This window comes from Heloderma suspectum, chromosome 2, assembly GCF_057233095.1.
Source record: "Heloderma suspectum isolate Gila_16-S chromosome 2, 16-S_ref, whole genome shotgun sequence".
NCBI lineage: Eukaryota > Metazoa > Chordata > Lepidosauria > Squamata > Helodermatidae > Heloderma > Heloderma suspectum.
In genome coordinates, this window is record NC_139459.1 from 231,495,371 (window position 1) to 231,520,621 (window position 25,251).

The window sequence follows — 25,251 nt, forward strand, 5'->3', positions numbered from 1 at the left end:
CAATGGTGCTGGTGGTGAACGATGAATCCGATGTTCTAAAGATCAACATACCATAGGAACCTGGAATGTAAGATCTATGAGCCAGGGCAAATTGGATGTGCTTATTGGGGAGATGTCAAGATTAAATATAGACATTTTGGGTGTCAGTGAACTGAAATGGACTGGAATGGGCCACTTCACATCAGATGACCACCACATCTACTACTGTGGACAAGAACACCACAGAAGAAATGGAGCAGCCTTCATAATTAATAATAAAGTGGCTAAAGCAGTGCTTGGATACAATCCAAAAAATGATAGAATGATCTCAATTCGAAATCAGGGTAAGCCATTTAACATCACAGTGATCCAAATATACACCCCAACCACAGATGCTGAAGAAGCAGAAGTAGATCAGTTCTGTGAGGATCTGCAGCACCTACTGGATAGTATGCTAAAAAGAGATGTTATTTTCATTACAGGAGACTGGAATGCTAAGGTGAGTGGTCAAACAACACCTGGAATTACAGGCAAGCATGGTCTGGGAGAACAAAATGAAGCAGGACATAGGCTTATAGAATTTTGTCAAGACAACTCACTGTGCATAACAAACACTCTCTTCCAACAACCTAAAAGACGACTTTATACATGGACTTCACCAGATGGTCGACACCAAAATCAGATTGACTACATCCTTTGTAGCCAAAGGTGGCGGACATCAGTTGGTAAAAACAAGACCTGGAGCTGATTGTAGTTCAGATCACGAACTTCTTATTGCACAATTTAGAATCAGACTAAAGAAAAAAGGGAAGACCCACAGATCAGTTAGATATGAGCTCACTAATATTCCTCATGAATATGCAGTGGAGGTGAAGAATAGATTTAAGGGACTAGATTTAGTAGATAGGGTCCTGGAAGAACTATGGACAGAAGTTCGTAACATTGTTCAGGAGGCGGCAACAAAAAACGTCCCACAGAAAAAGAAAACCAAGAAGGCAAGATGGCTGTCTGTTGAGACACTGGAAGCAGCCCAAGGAAGAAGGAAAGCAAAAGGCAAAACTGAAGGGGGGAGATATGCCCAATTAAATGCAAAATTCCAGAGGTTAGCCAAAAGAGATAAGGAATTATTTTTAAACAAGCAATGCACGGAAGTGGAAGAAGATAATAGAATAGGAAGGATAAGAGACCTCTTCCAGAAAATTAGAAACATCGGAGGTAAATTCCAGGCAAAAATGGGTATGATCAAAAACAAAGATGGCAAGGACCTAACAGAAGCAGAAGAGAGCAAGAAAAGGTGGCAAGAATATACGGAAGACCTGTATAGGAAGGATAATAATATTGGGGAAAAGAGCAAGAAAAGGTGGCAAGAATATACGGAAGATCTGTATAGGAAGGATAATAATATTGGGGATAGATTTGATGGTGTGGTCAGTGAGTTAGAGCCAGACAATCTGAAGAGTGAGGTTGAATGGGCCTTAAGAAGCATTGCTAATTTATTTATTTATTTCGTATCCAGATCAAACTTTGCTCTGCCAAAATGTAGCCACCGCCACAGCTTTGTCATTAGCTTGCTGCAGATCATCAACAGTAAAAGACTCTGACAGTAATCGACGCACCATCAGATACGCTGGGTCTTGGATTTCTCCACATTCACATAATATATTGTTGTCAGCCAACAACCCTCACTTAAATAAATTCATCTTACACCTTGGTACCCCTACCCTCATCCTGTTCATTGTCCTCCAAACTATATAAGGGAGAGTATTTCCAGCAGTCCTTCATTAAAATACTCAAGTCGGTAATCTCATTCCTCCATTTACTTATTTGATTCTGTTCTTTGGTCCCCTCTAGGATATTAGTTCTTGACATAAAACTCTTTCTAGATCTAAGTCGATGAATTGGGGGAATATGTGCTGTCAAGGTGATGCATGTCATATGCCAGCAAATTTGGAAAACACAAGAATGGCCAGCAGATTGGAAAAAATCAACTTATACCCCCATAACAAAAAAGGGAAGCACCAAAGAATGTTCAATCTATCGAACAGTGGCACTTATTTCACATGCCAGTACGGTAATGTTCAAGATCTTGCAAGGTAGACTCCAGCAATTCATGGAACGAGAATTGCCAGATGTACAAGCTGGGTTTAAAAAAGGCAGAGGAACTCAAGACCAAATTGCCAATATCCGCTGGATAATGGAGAAAGCCAGGGAGATTCAGAAAAACATCTATTTCTGTTTTATTGACTATTCTAAAGCCTTTGACTGTGTGGATCATAACAAACTGTGGCAAGTTCTTGGTGGTATGGGGATACCAAATCATCTTGTCTGCCTCCTGAGGAATCTGTATAATGACCAAGTAGCAACGACAAGAACAGACCACGGATCAACGGACTGGTTTAAGATTGGGAAAGGAATACGGCAGGGTTGTATACTCTCACCCTACCTATTCAACCTGTATGCAGAATATATCATGCGATGTGCTGGGCTTGATGAAGCCAAGGCTGGAGTTCAAATCGCTGGAAGAAACATTAACAATCTCAGACATGCAGATGATACCACTTTGATGGCTGAAAGCGAGGAGGAGCTGAGGAACCTTATGACAAAGGTGAAAGAAGAAAGTGCAAAAGCTGGCTTGCAGTTAAACCTAAAAAAAAAACAAGATTATGGCAACCAGCTTGATTGATAACTGGCAAATAGAGGGAGAAAATGTGGAGGCAGTGACAGACTTTGTCTTTCTAGGCACAAAGATTACTGCAGACGCTGACTGCAGCCAGGAAATCAGAAGACGGTTACTTCTTGGGAGGAGAGCAATGACAAATCTTGATAAAATAGTGAAGAGCAGAGACATCACACTGACAACAAAGGTCTGCATAGTTCAAGCAATGGTATTCCCCGTAGTAACCTATGGCTGCGAGAGCTGGACCATAAGGAAGGCTGAGCGAAGGAAGATAGATGCGTTTGGACTGTGGTGTTGGAGGAAAATTCTGAGAGTGCCTTGGACTGCAAGAAGATCAAACCAGTCCATACTCCAGGAAATAAAGCCAGACTGCTCACTGGAGGCAATGATATTAAAGGCAAAACTGAAGTACTTTGGCCACATAATGAGAAGACAGGATACCCTGGAGAAGATGCTGATGCTAGGGGAAGTGGAAGACAAAAGGAAGAGGGGCCGACCAAGGGCAAGATGGATGGATGACATTCTGGAGGTGACGGACTCGACCTTGGGGGAGCTGGGGGTGGGCTGGTCCATGAAGTCACGAAGAGTCGGAAGCGACTGACCAAATAAACAACAACAAAGTTCCAGATATTTCAGCAGGTCTTGTGTGTGATTCTGTGGAATGAGAGAAAGGCTGCAACCATGTTTTGAAATTAAGTTTCTCAACTCATTGCTTTTACAAAGACACATTCATTCACACACATACACACACATATACTACGAGCAATCCGGTGTGCAAAATGAAGCTCCATCTGGCAGGTTTCCTTTATACTGTCAGTGGTTTCTATCCCCAGTAATTTGAAACTCGTCAACTAACATAACTAAGCCTGGGTGTTTTTTCAGATGGGAGATGATTGCAGAGTGGGGGAGAAATCTTATTCTACAGCCATTGCACACGTAGTAATAAATTATTACTTCATGCAAAACAACATGCAGAGAACTTTAATAATGAAACACAGAAACCTCTTTCAATACAGGAAATGGGGGGGACTTGCAAGTAATTATTTAAAGGTGTAAATACAGCATGAGAAGATAATGACTTAACACCTGGGAGAGATCACAAAGGAAATTCAGGTTACTCATATTGGCACGGGTATGAATGAAACAAGAGAGATGCAAAAAATAACACAGGTAATCGAACTGAACTGGGTGCTGACTTTCAAGTGTTTGAATTTGCATGCATTTTGTGTAATGCATGAATAAATTGTGAAGATCTCAGGTTACTAGAAAATAGCAGTTTTAAGAGCTGTCCTCAAGTGCCCTCAGTACGCAAAGCCATTAAACACTGAACCTCTTGATTTCCTGCCTAGGATTAAAGGGCCACTACTCCAGATGTTTCTGCATTTGCTTCAACTTCTGGTATCTAGCACCAAGCAAATTACAAAACAGAAAGTTATACCCTAAACCAATGTTTGCATTATCTTGCTGCCAACATGAAAATGAGAGGTACTTGAAGTAACTAGGTGGAAAGACAATCAGAGCTTTTTATGACACAAACACATTTGTTGTTGATTCTTTCTAATACCTTCTATTTGCCATCCGTCGGACAACAATACAGGTAACAAGGTACAGAATTTTAAGCATTTTCAGGGAAGGATCAACTGACAATTAAGTAAATTGCATAACTGAGAAGCTGGAATAAAACATACTGGTGGGGCACCTACCCATATATATTCTATCCCCTATATATACTTTGATATGTGGGCAAAAAACTATGGGACAATTTCCAGTCAATGACGTGCCTCTTCACACATTTGGGGAAGACAAGTTTCCACTTGACCAAGTGTCCCATTTAATCCTAGACAGGGCCAACTGAACCTCACAACCCATTCTCCTGTTCCTGCCACCCTGGCTGAATATCTACACAGAGTACAAAGGAAGAACTACATAGGTCATTGCTGATCTTGTATGGGAGCAGCTGCCCAATCTCCCTTTCCCATTAACAGAAGCAAACCACACTAATACACACACAGCAGGGAAAGGAACTGAACTCATCAACAGAATATTGGTCTCTTATTCTGGTAGACATTGTGTCCTGCCATTTTTATTTTGCCGCACTGTGGAAAGACACTTGGAAAGAACATAACTGTATACAGCCGGTACTGTTCCCTTTAATTTCAAAGCTTGATCTAGCTAAGGGAGCACATACCCACAGGAATAAACAGTGAGCTCCCAAATGAAAAAAACTACTTACTTGGAAGACATTGGAGAAATCTCTTAGGTTGAAGTTATAATGAAACTTGATAGCTGTTGGAAGGAATGTTGCTGCCACTTTCATGTGCAGGGCAAGAGCCAGATTTATTAACTGCTGAGATGCTTTCTGTAAAGCCCCAGAGAAGCTCCTTTGCTTCAGGTGCTGTGATAGGATGGTGCTGTAAATGGTGGACAGAGCATCTGACCCAGGAAATGAGAGGGCAAACACACTGAAGTGGCGCTGCATGAAGGAAAACACAATACAGGTTGGCAGGCATCATGTGTAACAGGAAGAAGACGGGTTTGGGCAAAAAGCACTTTCACCAAAGTATTGAATTGTAACAAAATGCTAGAAAATTCCCAAGATTCCTCTTGTAAAGGGTCTTATGAAGCAAGGAAGACAGAATCTCATGAAAGCAGGACACCCACTGCAACCGCTTACTTGGCTGTCTAGTGCCTACACCAGAAAACTTCAATTTCATCTGTGAATTCACCAAGAATCTCCATACCCAAAGAGCGCTATTCCTATCAATATTGGAGGTATAATCAGGGATTTGGCTAGATGGTATTACTCTGAGGAATATATGTTAGAAAATGTGGAACAGAACAGCAGAAGCTAAGAAACAAGGAGCAATGATGCTCAAAGTTCCACTGGAATAAACTGACCCATGGCAAAAGGACTGCCATGCTGAAATAACATTATGTTAGAATTGCAGTATAAAAACAACCTCTGCTTGGCCTAACACAGGGGTTCCCAAATATAGCTTTTTGATGTTTAAAAATAGTAAAGGGACAAGGGAATGATTGGGCTGTGCATGAACTATGCTCACACCAAAGAAGTCTCCAGCCTCCTTTATACTTTTCTAGTTTCATTTATTCCACCACATCTTCCCACCCCATTCCTCCTTATACCCAGTCTCTACTTCCTTACTGGTGACAAATTCGTGCTAATTTTATTTCAGAGTTTTCAGTCTTCACATGGGCACCATCTAACCTAGGTTATAAAGAGGGGTTTGTTGTTGCTGTTTTTACTCTTTCCAAAGGTCAAATGAAACCAGCAGTATGCTTCTCATAGCTAGGTGAACATGCAATACCTGTAAGCGTGGGTTGATAGTGAAGCTGCCTGCTGTGGGATTCATGCATGACACGTACTGCACATTCATGATTTCCTTCAGGGACAGCTTGTTTCTGTCATACCTTTGCCAGAAGAAAAAGAACGCATCATCCTAATCACAGCCTATTAGCGACAAACAGCAGTGTGCCTGCTGGACATTGCCAAGTCTCAAGCAGCATGTTGGATGGGTACTGAGCACCTGCTGTATCCCAGCTGTTTTCAATTAATATTCCAACAGAGGCTGTACCATTTGGGAGAATGAGGTTAGCATTCACATATGCCTGCGTAACACCAAGTACAACAGGGACTTGACCTCAGGTAGAGCATTACATTTCCATTACAGTATTTATATGTAATGCTCAAGGGCAGTAGCGGGCAGACTTCAGGTTTGATGGATCTACTTGGGGAGGAGGGTTGCTAGAACCTTCAGATCTAGCAACTAGAACCAGATGCAAAATGGTGGCAGGGGGTGGGGGTGGGGGGCTTCTGTACACTTAGAATTAAGGATCAGGGTGCCTCCAAGCACATGTTCAGCCCAAAAATTTGTTTTCAAGATGGGAACTGATCTTATGGTCCTTTCACACACACACATCCACTCCTGCCCACCCCCCTGCACTCCAAGATCTCTTTGCTTCAGCAAGTTAAACTTTTCTTAAATTATTGGGAGTCAGAAACTCTTGCCAATCTATTGCAAATCACCCTGAGATCTGCAGGTGGATACCTGCTCCAAGAGCTCCTGGTGCAGAATTGCACAGCCACCACAGTCTCTCAATTTTCACACTCATAACTGATAGTGCTAGTCCAAATTACTCCAAAGGAATTGCTGCAAGTCTGCTTTTGGTGGAACACTGTATGAGATCCTACAAGCAGCCCTAAATTGCACTGGTGCTTCAGACCCACAAAACTGGGTCTGACAAAGAAGGAAATTTCAGATGGCGTTCACACAACACAATAACCCACACTCAAGGGTTGAGTATGGGTTGAGCGTGGGTTGTTGTTGAAATGTGGGCCATTATGTTGTCTGAACCAAGTCTTGAAAATAAACCATGGTTTGTTAACCACAAGCAACCCACAGTTCACAACCTAACGATAAACCATGGGTTCTCTTCATGGGTTGTTAGTAGTTAAAAAAAAGCAGTTTGTTAGTGTGGCTGGGTTCCAACAATATGAAAATCCACATTTCAACAACAACCCATGGTTCAACAACGAACCACACTCAACCCATATTTGAACCTTGAGTGTGGGTTATTGTGTTGTGTGAACCCAGTCTCAGTCTGAGAGATGCCAACAAACTACTGGACTAAAAACCAGTATATCAATGGGAAAAGAGGAGCCATGTGCTGTGTGACCCTACCATGCTAGGTTAAATATAACTTGTTTTCCCATGAGCTCCTCACCAGAGAGGCTTACCATACGGATACTTTTATACTGGAATTCAATCTTTGCAAATTCCAATATAAAATTACCTGATCTGCACCTCTCGGACTAATGTGCAGATCAGCACTTAGCTATCTATCATGGTTTGCATTTCTCCAAATGTTGCAATGTGGTTCTTGGCAGCTTGAACATATCAAAATACACATTAAATTTATATTTTGAGAGAAAATACACATTAAGATACATATTTAAATATGTATTTTGAGGTGATTTTTAAAATTGGAGATCAATGCAGAAACAGAACATAACGATGGCTAAAAACATGGTAAAGTGACACAGACTAGAAATAGACAGATTTGTCCATTGCTAGATTACCAGTGCCCATAGTCCAGATGTTGTCGAATCAGTGTGTGAGGCTGAACTGTTCCGTAGGTGTCAACTTCAGGCATATTCATGTCATCAATGAAGTAGATGAGCTTCTTGGTGCCAGGGGGGCCATAATTCCTCCCAGCCTTTTTATCCAGTGGCTTCTCAAGAATAGCTGCGAGAAAACAAGGGTTCAGAATTTCAGAAGTCGCAATCTTAATTTCAGTGTTTCCAGATGGTTAACAAACCTACTTCAAACTGTAAGGCAGCTAGAAAATGGCAAATGCTTGTGATGGAGAAGCCACACCTATGCCAATTCAGGTGTGCAGTGAAAATGATACCTGTTTCACCTTCACCATCCTTTACAGAAAACAAGAGAATAAAGATGAGATCAGCCAATTAGAGGGTTGCAATGGCTCTTACAAACAACAGTGAAGGAATGAGCAAGAGTTTTAGCAATGGGTGCTCCAGAGGGAGGACTCCTAGTGCTACCAATTGGAAGCCACTATACATCTATTCCATCTATTTCTCCTTAACAGATTTTCTGAAGTTAAAAAAAAAGACAGAAAAAGTGGTGGGAAAAGGGAGAGATGAGTAGAAGGCAATGATGTCTGGACATTCTCCCCCTCCTTCCAAAAAATCCATGAATGAGGCAGGGCAATGGTGCCATAAAAGCCTAGGCCGGAAGCACTCAATGTCCATGTCATGACCCAGGACAGTCCAGCAGTGTCATGAACTCTGAGGCCAAAGACCCAGTGATGCCAACAGAGGACACTCCAGGTCTGAGCACCACTGCAGAACTGCCAGAGACCCTGGGCATGAGCTTCCAGAGACCCCCCTGGCCAAGTCCCAGCACCAGACCAGCACCCTCTTCTACAAAAGCCCCACATTCCAGGGAGCCAATGTGCCAAAGCCAGCAGTGTGCCAGGCATGAGCTCTTGGAGAGATGGAGGAGGGGTAGGCCAGAGGCCTGTGCCTTTAAGGCTTCCATTCTGAAGGAAAGGGTGGAGTCTAGGACTGTAGCATAAAAGGCTTCAGTTTGGTCTCAGATCTTGTGGGAGCAAGTTGCTCACTAGGAGCTCCCCTGGGTGCTGCAATTTCCGGCACACTTTGTCTTGACTCCTTGCAGCCTTGTCACTTCCTGCCTAGTACTGAGCCCCATGGGCTTCTGCTCAGTCCAGAACAGGGCAGTCCAAAGGCAAAAAAATGGTAACAAGGCTTAAAAACTGGGAGCAACAGAATTGTCAAGTCCCTTGGTCCTCTCCATTCGCAATCACACACTCCAAGGCACCAGGCTTCAGGCTCACTACTTTATTAGTTAGCTACCAGGTTCTTTACAAATGCAAATCCTCGGAGACTCTCAGGCTACAAAGGAAAACAGCTGCTCCACACAATTACGAATATCAGTAGAGGAGCCAAGTGGGAATCAGAGATGTTGCCAGCAGTTTGAAGAAGAACTTGCTGACCCAAATACCTTAGGGGGGGGGGATGCCTCTCCCTTAGAGTTGTGCCCTCCCATTTAGGCTCTCACGCATAACCAACCAGGTGGAATGTCTGAGCTCCACCTCTAACTTTTCCCGCTTCGCTCTGCGCCAGACTCTAGCATCCTTCAGGTCACAGCCTGCACTCTCCTACTCCTCTGAGACCTGGGGTCTCAAGGGGGAGGAAAAGGGGGGCCTTCAGGTCAAGCCATCCATGAGCCATGTACCTGAGAAGAACGCCTATCCATACCTGAGCTCGCTAGGGAGGAAACCTCCCCAGTTCTGGCTGTTCCCATTCTGAGTCTGAGCTGCTAACTATCTCCACATACTCCAAATCATTCCTGATAGGAATATGGGAAGAGAAAGATCAGGAAGAATCAAACTCATCACCTAATGTGAAATCTTTACGAGATTAATCAAAAGGGACATGATCAAGATAGAGAGAAGAGGAAGAAGGATGCAGAAGCAAGACCTGGAACTCAGAACTGCTGAGTTTAAGAGGCCACACTTCCCCCGCAGGAATACAGGGATGTAAAGTTTCCTCCTGGACACATTTAAACAAGCCTTGGACTGGGAAAGGGAATTTGCAGTGGCAGTCAGATAACAAAATGGAGGAGCATGGAAAGTTCCCCCTTCACGCACTTTCAGAATCTTTGGATTAACAGAGGAAGAATTTGCGTTGGTAGCCAGGACCACATCCATGTTTACAGAATGTAGCCACTCTATCATCAGCATCAGGCTTAGTTCCAAATTTAGGCAGCACCCTTAGGTGCAGCCAGTCCTGGCTCCCAGACTCATATATCTGTAATAAAAATGTGGCTTGGACATACATGTTCGCTGCACGCACATCTCTTTGGTGGAACAGGGTGGGGGTGGGGTGGAAGTAAAGCAGCCTGTAGTGAAAAGTAGGATAAAGATAAAAAGGCTGAAATGAAAAGCTCATTTGGAATTAGTCAATACAACACTTTTGGCAGAATAGTTGTATTTTTCAGTGGTGTAACGATTCTATGGCACAGGGTATCATTCATCCAAAGTATTGATCTCTTTATCCTTGGCCTCTGAACCATATTTTGGCCTATCAGACCCAGTGAGAAGTCACTCACAGGAAGAAAGCCATTGGATAGGGTGGCAAGCCACTTACAAGGTGGCTAGAAGATATAGATCAGAACTGTCAAGCAGCTTTCTCTCAAAGGCCTGGAACACAACCATATTTCTTCAGTAAGATGATGACTGAGTTAGATGCTTTGGTATTTGGACACCTGCTTGCATTACTTATTACCCAGCTGATCAGTGACAAGCTGTCTGAGGCTGTGTAGAGTCTACTCAAATTCAGAGCAAGTCAACTGAAAAAATGAGAGATTAACCTGGACAAATATTGTAAAAAGGCAGTGACCAACAATGCTATAAGCAAGATGAAGGCCTGTTTGGACAGAGCAGCATTCATCAAACTGAAGCCATGTGTCACCAAAAGGTGTTACTTTGGAGCAAAATTGGAAGTTGTACAATACGAGCTTATTGCTAGTCATCGCACAAAGATGCCGTATCTCACACATGAACAAATGAAACAGAAAGTGGCTTGACGTCAAAGAAAGGTGCCAGGGGCAATTTAGAGGTTTATGTGGAAGAACAAGGGAAAATCACGCAAATGAACACCACATTTTCTTTTGCATAATGTAACATGGAATAAATTATTCCTTCCTACAGTCCCTGCATTTATGACATCCAGCACTAAGCATCAGCCATGATTACACTCTTTTTATCTTATTCTTTATTGAAACAATAATAAGGAATATAAAACAAAGATCAGTCATGATTATTTTTGTGTTGCATTCATGGCCATGAATACTATCTTCATGAACTAAGGTGAACACACTGACCTGGTTCACACGACACAGTAAGTCATGGCGGTTTGTGAGCCTTGTTTGTTCAGGGTGGCTTGTTATGCCGTGCAAACCCACTGCCGCTACAGCAGCATGGTTTGTTAACCACACACAAGCCACCCTGAGAACCCTTGGCTTGTTGTTGGGCTGTTCAGGGTGGCTTGTTTTCACCATCACTTGTCGTGACGTACAAACCCAGCAGGATGGCTTGCGAGTGGCTTGTCAGGAACGACTAGAGAGCTGCCCAGCAAGAATGGCGAAAAACCCTGCCAATCTCGCTAGTGCTGATGCCATCCTCCCTCTTCCCTTGTCAGTGTCCTTCACTCCATGCTCCTATACATCGAGAAGAAAATGACACCGGAGAGTATCCCAAACACATTTGCAACCTTTTTAAAAAATATTTTTTTATTTTCAGTCTTGCGCAAGTGCCAGATTCGAAACTCCACTGCTTTGAAATGTGTGTTATTTTCCTTTCAGCTTTACTGCTCTGACATGAATTTTGTGTATTTTTAGCAATCTGCCTTACTGCTCTGCCCTCAGCTTTATGGCTCTGACATGAGTTTTGCATATTTTTAGCCATTCGTTTCACTCTGCCAAAAATTTGCATTGTTTCCCCCACACCTTTACTGCACTGACATGAATTTTGCGTAGTTTTATTGATCTGCCTCATTGCTCTATAACCCACATGTACAGTCAGGGCCAGAAATATTGGAACAAGTACAACTGTTTTGGCAGTTGGCCTCTGTACACCACCACACTGAAGTTGAAAGGAAATACACCCAGATGGGACTGAAGTCAGGACTTTCAACTGTAATTCAAGGGGTTTGACAAAAGTCAGGCACTAACCATTCAGGAAGGACAGCCAGTGGCATACACCCCCCCACCATCGTTGGTAGCTCATAAGTAATGGAACAAACCAACATCATTTCAAACTTAAGGATCGCCTTTAATACCTGGATGAAAATCCTTTGCAGTCAATGACTGCCTGAAGTCTGGAACCCATGGGCATGACCAAATGCTGAGTTTCCTCCCTCAAGATGCTTTGCCAGGCCTTTACTGCAGCTGCCTTCAGCTGCTGCTTGTTTGTGGGTCTTTCTGCCTTCAGTCTTGTCTTCAGTAAGTGAAAACCATGCTCTCTTGGGTTGAGAGCAGGTGACTGACTTGGCCATTGAAGAACATCCCACTTCTTTGCCTTGAGAAACTCTTGGGTAGCTTTTGTTGTATGTTTGGGTCATTATCCGTCTGCAATATGAAGCAGCATCCTATCAGTTTGGCAGCATTCGGCTGAATCTGAGCAGAAAGTATAGCCCTATACACTTCAGAATTCATCCTGCTGCTTTTATCAGCAGACAGGTCATCAATAACCACCAGTGGCCCGGCTCCATTGGCAGCCATACATGCCCATGCCAGAACACTGCCTCCACCGTGTTTGACAGATGATGTGGTACGCTTTGGATCATGAGCTGTTCCTTTCCTTCTCCATACTTTTCTCTTCCCGTCATTCTGGTACAAGTTAATTCTGGTTTCATCAGTCCAAAGTATCTTATACCAGAACTGGGCAGGCTTTTTTAGGTGTTTGCTGGCAAAGGCTAATCTGGCCTTTCTGTTCTTGAGCATTACCAATGGTTTGCACCTTACTGTGAAGCCTCTGTATTTACATTCATAAAGCTGTCGCTTGACTGTAAATGTTGACAATGACATGCCTACCTCCACAAGAGCATTCTTGACCTGGCTAGATGTTGTGAAAGGGTTCCTCTTCACCAGGAGAATTCTGTGGTCATCCACTTTAGTTGTCTTCTGTTGTCTTCCAGGCCTTTTGCTGTTGCTGAGCTTGCCAGTTAATTCCTTCTTTTTCAGGATGTTCCAAACTGTTGTATTGGCTACTCTCAATGTTTTTGCTATCTCTCTGATGGGTTTATTTTGTTTCCTCAGCCTAATGATGGCCTCCTTCACTCGCATGGATGCCTCTTTGGACCTCATGTTGGGAGCTCCAGTGAACAGCTACCAAATGCAAATGTAACACTCAGGACCACCTCTAGGCCTTTTATCTGCTTGATTGGTCATGGGGTACCCAGGAAACAGGCCACACCTGGCCATGTAGCTGCTTGTCGGCCATTCGTTCCATTACTTATGAGCCACCAACGAAGGGTGTGTGTGTATGCCACTGGCTGTACTTCCTGAATGGTTAGTGCCCCACTTTTGTCAAACCCTTTGAATTACAGCTGGAAGTCCTGACTTTGCCGCCATCTGAGTGTGTTTCCTTTCAACTTCAATGTGGTGGTTGTCAGGGTGGAAACTGAGCCCATAGAGCCCCAGAGCAGTTCTGATTCTGAGGAAGAACAGCAATCCATGGGAGAGGAGCTCGCTCATCTCTCACAAGCACAGCAACTGGAAGAGATTCCTCCTGCCAGCATTCCTGAGAGAGATAGCGACCCTGGCAGTGAGAGAGTGGTGGAGGGGGGCTTGCTGGACGCGCAGCGCAGACGCAGGGAGCGGCGACAGATGGAGGGTGCCAAAAGGAGTAGCTCTGCTTGTTTGGCACTAAAACAACGGTCGCGTCCCGAAGACCCAAGGGTAAGAGGGAGTATCTCTCCATAGCCCATAAGTTCAGAGTCTTCCTGCGGTTCTCCTTCAAATGGGGACCAACTGCCTTACCTGGAGCTTAGGCTACTCTGCTTTCTACCCCAGTGCAGTTCCTTGCTTAATGGCTAGTGATTAGTATCTGTAAGAGTCATTAAGTAATAAAGGAATAAAGCCTTGGAAAGAATCCTCGTCGTCTGTGTCCTGAGTTGGCTATTGGAGGGGACTGTAAGAGGCAGCTAGGGCACTCTTGACAGTGGTGTACAGAGGCCAACTGCCAAAACAGTTATCCTTGTTCCAATATTTCTGGCCCTGACTGTATATCTGACAGCTAACAACAGAGACCAGTGTAGGGAAGCAACAAGCATGAAGGTGTGGGGCGGGGGGAGAGCCGAAACCGGCCAGTGGCTACAGAAGAAGGAGCTGTTGGGGTGAATGTAATTAGTGAAGTATGTGAAGCAGCCTTTTTTTTTAAGGTGTTTGCTAGCAAGGAAAGCATGGAAGCGGAGGATGAAATTGACAAGGACATTGACAAGAGTGCAATATCGGTATGGGGGCTAAATAGCAGGCAAGTGGTCTGGCCTCTTGCATAATTGAGCAAGACCCCAAAAAAAATTTTTAAAAAGTTTTTGAGTTATTGTGTTCATAAATACTAAGAAAATTATTTCCATTTGGTGTTCTTATGCAGGAGGGAGGAGTTTCCCTCGGAGCCGGCAACCCCAACAGAACAATTGCAGAAAGGGTGCTGACGTAGGGAACAAGGAAACAAGGAGCTCTGCCACGCAAGCACCTGGCAGGAGCTGGTGTGAGGACTGAGGGGGACACAAGCCATGGCAAACCACAAAGTGCACTATTGTCTGTCAGGAGTAGCATGGGGTAGCAACTGAACAACCAACCCATGGTGGCTTATACTCGGGGGGCTTAGCATGAACTAAGCCCACTGAGTAACCCTCCCTGCCCATATTGTGTGAATTATACCTAACTGGGAAAAGTGGTGGGAATTATTAAGGAAAGAGTTGGATGAAAGGATATGGTGCTCCCAATGATAGTTTGTGCTTCAGGGAGGACCAAGCAGGAAGCTAAGACAAAGCTGGCAATAAGAAGTTCTTGGAGGGTTCCATATGCCGCATGCCTGTGTTTTTGGCACACACAAAAGGCATCTAGATGTGTACGTTTTTTAAATTATCAATTCCTATGAGAAAAACTGCTTTTTTTTTTAAGGTTAAGGTTTGCTTCTCTTATGCTTTCATCTCCAGTGGGCATGTCACTTCACTATTAATGCTATTTCCCCTATTCATTCTTCTGACAGATTCATCACTGTCATAAAAAAAGCATGTACATTTTAATGTGTGGATGGCAGTACAAGTGCATTATTTGCTATGGGTGCAAGCATCAAGAAGCAGCTGTATTTATCAACCTTCTACTGCACATATCTATGTTGAAAAGTGCACTTGCACCACCTGACATACATTACAAGATACAGACTGTTACAGGGCAATGCATGTCTATTGAAAAATAAGTCCCATGGGGCTTAGCCCAATAAAATGGGGCTTAACCCAATAAAATGGGTATAGGACTGCTGCCTTAATTTGCTGTTACATTATAAAACAGCTGATCTTACAGCACTGAGTTCACTTACACCTATCTACTCACTGAGTTCACTGATTGCTATTCCCAGGAACGTGTGCATGGTACTATGGCCTTAGTAACACTTTGTCATAGTTAGAGAGCCTGCAAGAAAAAAATCTGCATCTCATAATTTTCAGTCAACATCTTAATAATCACATCGTTATTCTTCACATGGTTATCAATGTCTTAATAATTACAAGCTATTAAAGGATATTAATCATTTGCTTTTCACTACACTGATTACATATTTACAGGTTATTAAAATGCTTTTTATTTTGCATTTAGCATCCACTGCTAAGAATCCATCTGATTTCTCATCTTCTGACAGTTTGTGGCACAAAAGAACCTAAAGTGTTAGGTGAAAGATAACACCTCTGCCTGTGCAGAATCTTCCTTTTTAAACAACCCGCACCGCCGCCCCCTTGCAAAATTTGAAATTTCTGGAAGTGAGATACAGTCTTTCAAATAAGAATTTAATTAGAGCTTAATTAACATAGAAAACATCGCTTTTAGGGATTTAACAAGTATGCAAGAGATATATCAAATTGAAATGCAATTACAGAGAGATCAAATGACATGTTCGTAAAAGCAGCATTTTAATTTGAGAATGTCTCTCACAATAATATCAAAAGCCACACATCTCTAGCACAGATACTCAGATCCCAATTATACTGGAATAAACAGTCACACTGTTTTAGGGTTATTAAGCATCTGCTGTGCTTCCCAGAGGCTGATGGACTGAGAAACATCCGTTTCTATGGAATTCTCTGGGGGCAAATTTGCCACATGAAGAAACCTTGCACAAGGCTCTATAGCTTGAAATGGGATTTAGATGGCTCAGTGGCCTTTTGCAGAATCTTTCCAGGAATAAATGCATTATGTTTTCCAATTAATTGCATCTGGAAATCTCCTAAGCGCTGTGACCATGCAGGGCAATACGAACATTTTGTAGAAACGTAAAGCTCTTGGATGCCACTTGAAGCATTCCATCATGTTACCTTTTTCAATGTGAAGGTTGTTGGCTTGCCCATTAGCATTTGCACATACAAAAAGTACTTAACCATAGGCCAGAGCAAGTCATGGGATGTTGCCTGACTTGTGTAAAAGCTTCCAGATAAAACTTAGTCACTGGTGTGAACATCAGCTTTGCTTTGCCCTGCCTCACCTACATTTTGGCACTTCCCCAACTTAATAAAAACTGTCTGTGGTGGATGGGAGAGAGTGTGGGGGGAAGGGAGAAGGGGAATTTCCTGCTTCAGGTTACATCTAGTCTGCAAAGTAATTGTCTTAATATACTTAGAAGGAGAGCCTATACCTATCAATTCTACTACTTTCCCATCTTGCCACAGTACTGACCTACAGGAAGTAGTAGAAGCCACCAGCAAACTAAACTCTCAGTTCAGGTATGGAGCAGATGGTCTGGGCCCCATCTATATGGAGAGGCTTTCTGAGGTGATTCCATTTAAATCCAGAGTTTCATGAAATTGGGTTTGCTCCTCCCAGGGCAAACAGTAGACAGTAAAGGGGTGTATACATTTAAAAAAACCATTTGGATGGGGCAATCAGCACCTGAAACTGCATTAGTTAGGGGTTGGGTGGGTGGAGTCCCACAAACAGAAATGAACGTGATAAACTGTGTAGATGCGGAGCAGCAAATGAATGGAGGCTTGTTCCCTGACCCACTCCTCGCTCGTATGCTCAATAAAGCGCAATGGAAGAGAAGGAGTTACTTCCAAGTAGATATGTTCAGCTAACATCCGCCCTTGTGTCCACCCTTTCTCGGCAGGAAGAAAGCTTCTTTGGGGGGCAATTGGCTGTTAAAATCATTACAGTCCTTTGTACCTTCACTCTTTCATAACAGCAGAGGTTTAAAACAACCAGCTTGCTTCCTGCCCCACTCCTCACTCATGTGCTCAGTGAAGTGCAATGGAGGAGGAGGAATTACTTCCAAGTAGACATGTTTAACCAACATCCTCCCTTGTGTCCACCCTTTCTCAGCAGGAAGAAGCCTCCTTTAGGGGCCATCACCCTTTAAACTCATTAAACTTATGTAGATTCGCTGGTCTGGACATTTCAAAAAGAGCAGGCAAAGGGATTCTCTCAACCCCTCTCTCTGCTTGAAAGAGTTACTTCCAAGTAGACATGTTTTGCCCACTCCTCTTCTTGGGTCCACCTTTTCATGATGCCACTTTCCCTTGTGCCAATCAGCGCTGTTCCTCCCAGTCTGCACCGAAGGCCATTCAGGTCACACAGACTGTGCTGAAGCCGCTGCAATGGGAAAATCCATCACAAAACCAGTTTGCAAAAAAACATGTTTTACAGCATGAAAAAACGTGCTTGCTACGGAGAGGGGCATACATCATGTGCCAGGATCATCTTGGGGGTGCAGTAGGAGCAGAGTAAATGCCCCGTGTAGATGGGACCCTGGTCTCCACCACGAGAAAGAATAAATTGATCTGATTTGTGGATTGAGGTTCCCAGTTCTCACAGGTCAACATGGTAGCACTATCAGAAAGTAGTAGAGTTGGCAGCTATGGGCCAGTCTTTCCCTCTCCCCAAAACTGCAACTGATGCCAGCCAAATGAAATGTGTTCCTGAAGTTCTCTGGAAAGTCCTTCATTACTCTGGTTTGTTGTTAAGTTTAAAGGAGTGACACAAACACCCGTTAGAAAGAGCCGCCAAATGATAAAATGCAAAACAGAAGCAAGTAAATCTAAAGACTGAGCAGTGTTAGTGCAGGAAATATAAATCATGTCCACCAGTACAAACCAGCAACCATGTCTGAGGCAGATTCTCACACTTAACCACATTGGAGATAACTTATTCGAATTCCCCAGCCTCTAAGCCATAGCTCACAGTCCAAATAAATATGGAAATGTTGCTGTTATTTATCTCTATACATCTTGACAGCAAGCACTGAAATAAATGTGTGTTAGGCTTCTCTTATCCTCTTAGTCATAAAAACTAACGGGCTTGGGCATGTTAGTGTTTGAACAACTGCAATTAACACCTTTCATCTCTCTCCAATGAGAATCAAATTTTACCCAAAAGACAAAAGGTGAGCATAGGCATGTACAGCACATTTCATTAGGGTGTGCACCCAGGGAATTTTTAAAACTTTTTTTTTTTAAAGGAGAACATTTATTGAATACTCAGTGATAAAGGACATTATTTTTATTCATCAAACAAACTAAAGAAACTAACACTTATTTTTTTTAAATTAACAACTAAGCTTTACTTAAAAAATACAAACTTAAAAAATGAGACACAAAGTACCAGTTCTTTTGTGGCTGCTTATATAGGTCAAAGAATTTTCTATAACAGTAGTCAGAGTAGGAGGGGAGGACCAATGGCAATGCAGCGCTGCAGTAGTGGGGATGCTGCGAGAGAATGCAGGCTTCCTATACATTTCTACAACATCTACATTACACAATTCGGTACTTATTGCATAATACAACCATCCATACTTTAAAACTAAAATAACGTATCATGCAATTAAATTAAAACGCAAAGCCGCTTCTTTTTTTGAGACATTAGGCTGTGCCTGGGCACACCTGGCACACCCTGTATGCATGCCTATGAAGGTGAGTATTTTCCAGAGCTAATGGAGATGAATGGTATTTGTTCCCCAGGCCACATTCACACAGGCCTGCAAGTTACCCAATACTACAGTACTTTATTGAGGGGTAAATCACCACCGGAGGAATATTCAGATATTGAAGGTGACGCAGGGCCTGTTCAATGGTGGGTGGGAATGAAGGCAAAGGGGGGGGCAAAATACCCACATATTGTAGCTTAAAGCTCTCACTGCTAGTAACGAAGCCTTGGGATTGGCATCTCCACCTTTTAGAATGGGGAAAAAAATCCACAAAAGCCAGGAAACTACTAAACGGTCAGTGGTTGGGGAAATCGGGTGGGGCCAGGAGAAGGGGGTGCGGCCCCCTGGGGAACCCCAGAGATTCAGATTGGGACTCCAGGAGGGCCGGATTTAGCCCCCGAGTCTGAGGTTTCCCACTCATTTTACAGTACATTAAATCCTCACAGTCTTAAGTGCACTGATGCACACGAAGACAGGCAGACCTCTTTCAATAGTTCAGTTTATACAACAGACTGCAGTAGCTTGGACTGAGGTATTTAGAAATACACCCCTCAGACCATTTCACATACGCATGCCCTATCTCAAGTCTCCTTGTTTTTTTACAGCCTTTATTAAACTGTAATCAGGTTTCTAGATGGGATTATGAAAGGATGGAGGAAGCTATAAGAAGTGACAATTCACCTGCAGCATTCTCATTCCTAAATATTTCTAACTAGAACTATTTATTCTGAAGCTGCAAAACGTATGAATTACTGGCATGCCTGTTTTCGCATATGCTGGTTTTCATGCTCAAATATTTAACTAGCACATTCAATTAAAGCCAAACAAGTGTGCTCTGAAAAGCTAAAAGTACTCAATATTTGAGGCTCAATTCAAACACTACACTGGTAGATACATGGAAAAGGTAAACCCCATAAGTACCTTTCCACATGGGCAGCCATTTGTGCAAAACAGCATACACACAGTTCCTTCAGACTCATTTTAACCACATCAGCAAGTGTATGGTGATGCAATGAGAAAATTGTCTTATTCAGGGTAAAATTATAGTGACATAGACCAAGCTGATACACACTGCAGCTGGACATTAAAGCATTAGGAAGGCTAGTCATGTGACACCTTCAAATGCATTAAGAACATCACTTAAGATCTGCCCCACTGGCTCAGTCCAGTGGTTCACTGACTTTGGATATTGTTGGAGACAGTATGCGGAGTATTAGGTAAAACAGAAGAAGTACTGATAGAGCAACTGTTTCCCATCAGAACGACATCGCTAAGGCAATGCACGTCCTGACCATGTTAGGATTATCAAAGACTATTAACTTCCTATGAATTTATCCACTCTATTATTGAAACAAAATTTTACTATTGACCATTACTATTCCTTAAGACTTAGGGTACTTCCAGACAGAGGGACCCATGGTGCTAACACTGAAAAGGCATTGTGCAATTATTCTGACTTTTTTCCTTTTTTCTGGTAAGAAAAAAAGGCAGAAGCAGTAGTGTGAAAACACGGGACGGCTACAAATGGAGGACAATGATATCTGGACCTCCCAGAAATTTCTGTGAAGGAGGAAGGGCGATTTCACAGTAAAAGCCCCATCTTGAAGCACCCTAAGACCATGACGGTCCAAGGGTCCAATGAATTATCTGACATGCTTCTTGGTTATAAGATTTTTACTTAGAACAAAACTCTTCCTTTAATGTTTACAAGTTTAGCTAGCTGCAGTTTAGGTTCTCTTCAGCCTGACTTAGGATGTTGCCAGAATTTACTTGCTCCTTTACATTTGCATTACTCTTCCACTTGATAAAGGATTCCGTTTTTTCTTCGAATTGTAATACTTATGTTCAATTTATCAGTGTTTGTTAAAAACAAAACAAAAAGGAACAACAACAACAGCAGCAGCTTCTTCAATACTTCTATTCAGCCATGTTATGTTTTCAGAAATCTCTTCTGACCTCTTTTGATTTGAGTATTTATTCTGAATATCTCATAGCACAATAACTTTTCTACCTTAATAAATGCCTTTTCAGTTTATTCCATTCTTGCCACTTCACCTGCCAATTTACCTTGCAGCATGGCAGACGTGGTGTAGTAATTAAAGGGAACGTTCTTCACTAGGTACTCCTCGGAATCCAACAAAGACAACTTGTCTCCTACAATTACAGACTTTCCGGTCCCTGCATTTCCCACCAGCATGACTGGTCTGCGTCTCTCCAAGAGCTGATCCATGAAGTAGCGCACCCGGATGGTTTCACTGGTGTGTACCAGGCAGGCCTGAAGAGAGGGTGAGATAATAATGATCCTCAGAACATCCTCAAACAAGGTAGGGAGGCAAGCCAGAAATGTGTTGCTGGTAGGTGGCATCAGCCAAAGAGTGCCCCCCAGGCCACCACTCACAGTAATAATGACACTAAGGGCTAAACTACATGACACGTTAAATACTTAGCATGCAGCTGACCCTCCCCATTTTTTTTAACCTCAAAGTAAGCACGTGGGAGCCCAATCCAGATCAGGACCACTGCACACAATTTGGGGAGGTTTAAACCTTCCCATCCAGCCACTTCCCTCCATCCCACAGGGCTAAAAAAATAAAAAGCCCCACTGGTGCTGGGAGGGAGGGCAAATAGTGTAGTTTAGTCCTCAGTACTGATAGTTTTCAACAAAATGCTATTGCCCTTACAGCTGCTTCCAACACAACTTATTTTTTCAAAATATATGCAATGAAGCAAATAGAAAATGACCAGAGATGTGTGTCTTAGTAATGTGGGAATAGTCGAACACAAGCCATATACAAAGGCATGAACAAATTGTTGAGAAGGTGCATGGTGAAGTCTGGAAATACAAATAGCAACACATAGACTGGACTAGATCATTAATGCCTACATACAAGTACTTCCTCAAATAGACCTGGGTGGTTTGCAAAACCTCTCGAAGGCACTCACTGTCAGGAAGGGCCAAGGTTGCAGAGCTCAATGAACTATATTATGTTTTTTTGCCTCACAGAATCATGGCAGCAGCATATGTCTCTTCTTGCTAGTCAGATTCAGCATTGGCTTGGATCCATTGCTGGGGCTTACGGACAGTCAGACTTCAAAAGAAAAAGAAGAGCTCGCTATGTGGAATATGGGTCATGCTCACACTCTCTGCCTGTGATTTCATCCTGGCTGGGGCTGATGGAGCACAACAACATCTAAGGGGACACATGAAGGCTAGAAATACACATTGTAGGACAATATGATTCAAATTGTCTGTGATTTTGGACAGCCATTCATCCATCCTTCATGTAAAAGGGATGCTCTAGTGCACTCATTTATCTGAACATTCCCTAATCAACACGGTCCAAGCATCACAGCCCAGACAGAAAGAGGGAGAAGCTGAGGGACATGCAGGGGAGAAGGGGAGAGAAGATGAACAGCAACCACACACTGGCCACCACTCCCATAGCAATTAATTACAAGGCTGTTCTAGTTGACATTAACATGAGTTTTATTCTTATAAAATGCAGTTGCTTTCTCACTTCAGAACTAACAGACAAACTAACAGACATACCATCATCATTATTATTATTATTATTACATTTATAACCTGCCTTTTTTCCTCTTGCAAGAAACCCAAGGTGGCTTACATGATCCTCCTCTCCTTTCCCCCTTTTCAATATGCACACACGCTTACCTGACACCTTTGTTAATCTGCCTGCCTGCCTCTCTCTCTCTCTCTCTCTCTCACACACACACGCACACACACACACACACGCACACACACACACACACACACACACAGAAGCACAGTCACTTACCTGTAATGGCATTTCTGGATCAAATTCAAATTTGGGGATGAGCCTGGACCAAGGCTCAAATTTCTTTGTTTCTGGGTCAATGTAAAAGTCAAAGACTGTTCCTTGGGAAGGAAACTTGATAGTCTTGAACTCTGTCACCCACCACTTACTGAATTCAACTCTGTAGTCTACAAGCTGCCAAGCAAAACATTGAAGAAATGTTAAGAAATATGTTCTTAATGCACAGATAATTGTTTAAGTCTGATCAATTTCTCTGAATTAAATCATTTTTCCAGAAGACCGCCTTACAGAAAAGCCTAAGATCCTATTATCAGGATGTTCTTCTGTCATTAAAGTTTTTCATCCCATTTCCCACCCAATTTTATCTTAGTACTCTTATGTCCTTAAACAAAGGGCATCTATGATGGAAGCCACCTGATGCGAGATCTATCAGACTTAATTAAACTTGTGTAAACAATTAGATAATCCAATTGATTGGCTAAAGACAACAGGAGGCTCACATCAAATTAGGCATAGCAAAGTCTGTCTCCATCAGTCACTGCAAATTTCCATTTCAATACATCATAGTCCTTGTCCCCGAACGGTTAACAGATTCCTGGATGCAACCAATCCACAGTTCTTTGTATAAACCCACAGACAGTGTAGGCCTAACTACACTTAAATGTTTAAAAATGTTACAGCTGTCATAAAATATGATTTGTAGGACAAGCAAGGGGAACGTGCCAGTCCACCAATGATCACCCTGTGTACAGGAGAAGGGCACCATGTTCTATGTGCCCTTCACAGTAATTCATACATGGTATCTTAACAAGGAGTATGAGTTGACTGTTGCATGGCATTAAAGTTTGGGTGCTTGCTACTCAAAGTAGTGTGGAAGTACCACTGGGCTGCCCTATTGCTCCTGAAGATGATCTGTAAGTGTCATGACCTATCCTGTTGCTAGTTGGCTTGTGTCATATACAAAATGACAACTCTGTTGCTTAATCATTTGACTTTCTGTGTCTCCAAATACAATTTTAATATAACACATTGATCTTCACTATTTTTCAAGCAGGAGCCATTTTGGCCAAAAATCTTCCATGTGAAACCTAAACTAACTACTAGATAACTAAATTAACACAGAATAATACATCCTTTATGGATAAATGGCGGGGGGGGGGGGAGTTCTGGAATGCAGAATAAAACCTTAACAAAGGCATTGCCTTCTGTTGTAAACCCCCTTTCCTTCTTCCTATTTTTCTTTCTGTTTATTTATCTTTGGCTTATTTACAATTTGATGCATTCCCACCACCAACCGCTGACAAAAAGACAGCAGTTGCTATACAAAATATGTATCTCATGTTAGTACAGTAGTTCAAAGACAGATTGGACATTTGTTCAGTAACATGTCAATGTTCCCACTTGTCAGAGTTGAGGGGAAGAGGAAAAATACTCTTCTTATGCTCCTTTGCTGCCATCTTTGCTGTACATGAAGGAGAGGTGTGGACTCACTTGTGCTTTGGGAGGGGGCGTGGCTCAGTGGCACAGCTCCTGCTTTGCATGCAGAAGGTCCCAGGTTCAATCCCCAGCATCTCCAGGTAGAGCAGGGAAAGAATCATGCCTGAAACCCTGGATAGCTGCTGCCAGTCAATGTTGAAAATACTGGGCTAGGTGGACCCATGGTCTGATTCATTATAAGGCACCTTCCTGTGTTCCTCCATCTCTCCTCCTCCCTGCCAACCCTGGCAGACTGTAGAGCTGCTGCTGCTGGTACTAGTAAGATAGCCAGCCAGCTGCCTTGCCCTGGCACAGCCCCACAGCTGCTTGACTGAGCACAAAACATAGCCAAAAAACAAACTTCGTAACTGCACAGCAGACCAAGAATCCCAGAATTTAAGAGGACACTGCTGGTCCTCACCACACCTCTTCCAGACTATTTGTCTGCCACACTGCCTGTCCTCTCTTGCCTCTCTCCTGTCCTCCTCTCTCGCCTCTCTCCTTGCTTCCTTTGGATGAGCATGTAGCACCGCATATGTCATCAGAAGCAAACACTAGCTTGCAGAGTGAGTCCAGAGAGGTGGTGGTGGGCTCTCACAGTGAGGGGGGGAGAGAGAGAGGCAGAGAAAGCAGCAGTGGGAGCGGGGCTGGCAATGCATCAAGCAGGTGGAGGGGCCGTGGGTCGGGGGTAGAGCACCTGCTTGGCATGCAGACGGTCCCAGGTTCAATCACCAGCATCTCCAGGTACAGCAGGGAAAGAATCATGCCTGAAACCCTGGATAGCCACTGCCAGTCAATGTTGAAAATACTGGGCTAGGTGAACCCATGGTCTGACTCAGTGGGTCTGTTCACACAACACAACAGGGATTGGACCTGGGACCCTTTGCATGTGAGCTATTGGCCCGCTTCACTTAAAATAAGAAGCTGCCTTATACTGACCAGATTCAGACAACACGCTCATCGTGGGTTATTTCTTGTGGTGGCCACGCTATGATGGCTCATCCACCCATGCAAATCGATGCTGCAGCCATCGAATTAGCAACATGCATGTGTTTTGTTACTCAG

The 25,251-nt window shown here is 43.2% G+C and overlaps 1 protein-coding gene across 1 annotated transcript in view; it reads right to left on the reverse strand.

Annotated features, from left to right (window-relative positions):
- Positions 1-25,251, reverse strand: part of DNAH9 (dynein axonemal heavy chain 9) — a 293,377-nt gene that overhangs the window by 168,017 nt on the left and 100,109 nt on the right. Inside the window, exons 37-41 of the mRNA XM_084838397.1 lie at positions 22,711-22,884; positions 20,981-21,188; positions 7,755-7,920; positions 5,983-6,085; positions 4,890-5,129 (exon numbers count right to left, since the gene is read on the reverse strand). Coding sequence (XP_084694523.1) covers positions 4,890-5,129; positions 5,983-6,085; positions 7,755-7,920; positions 20,981-21,188; positions 22,711-22,884 — 891 coding nt within the window. The remainder of the gene's footprint in view (positions 1-4,889; positions 5,130-5,982; positions 6,086-7,754; positions 7,921-20,980; positions 21,189-22,710; positions 22,885-25,251) is intronic.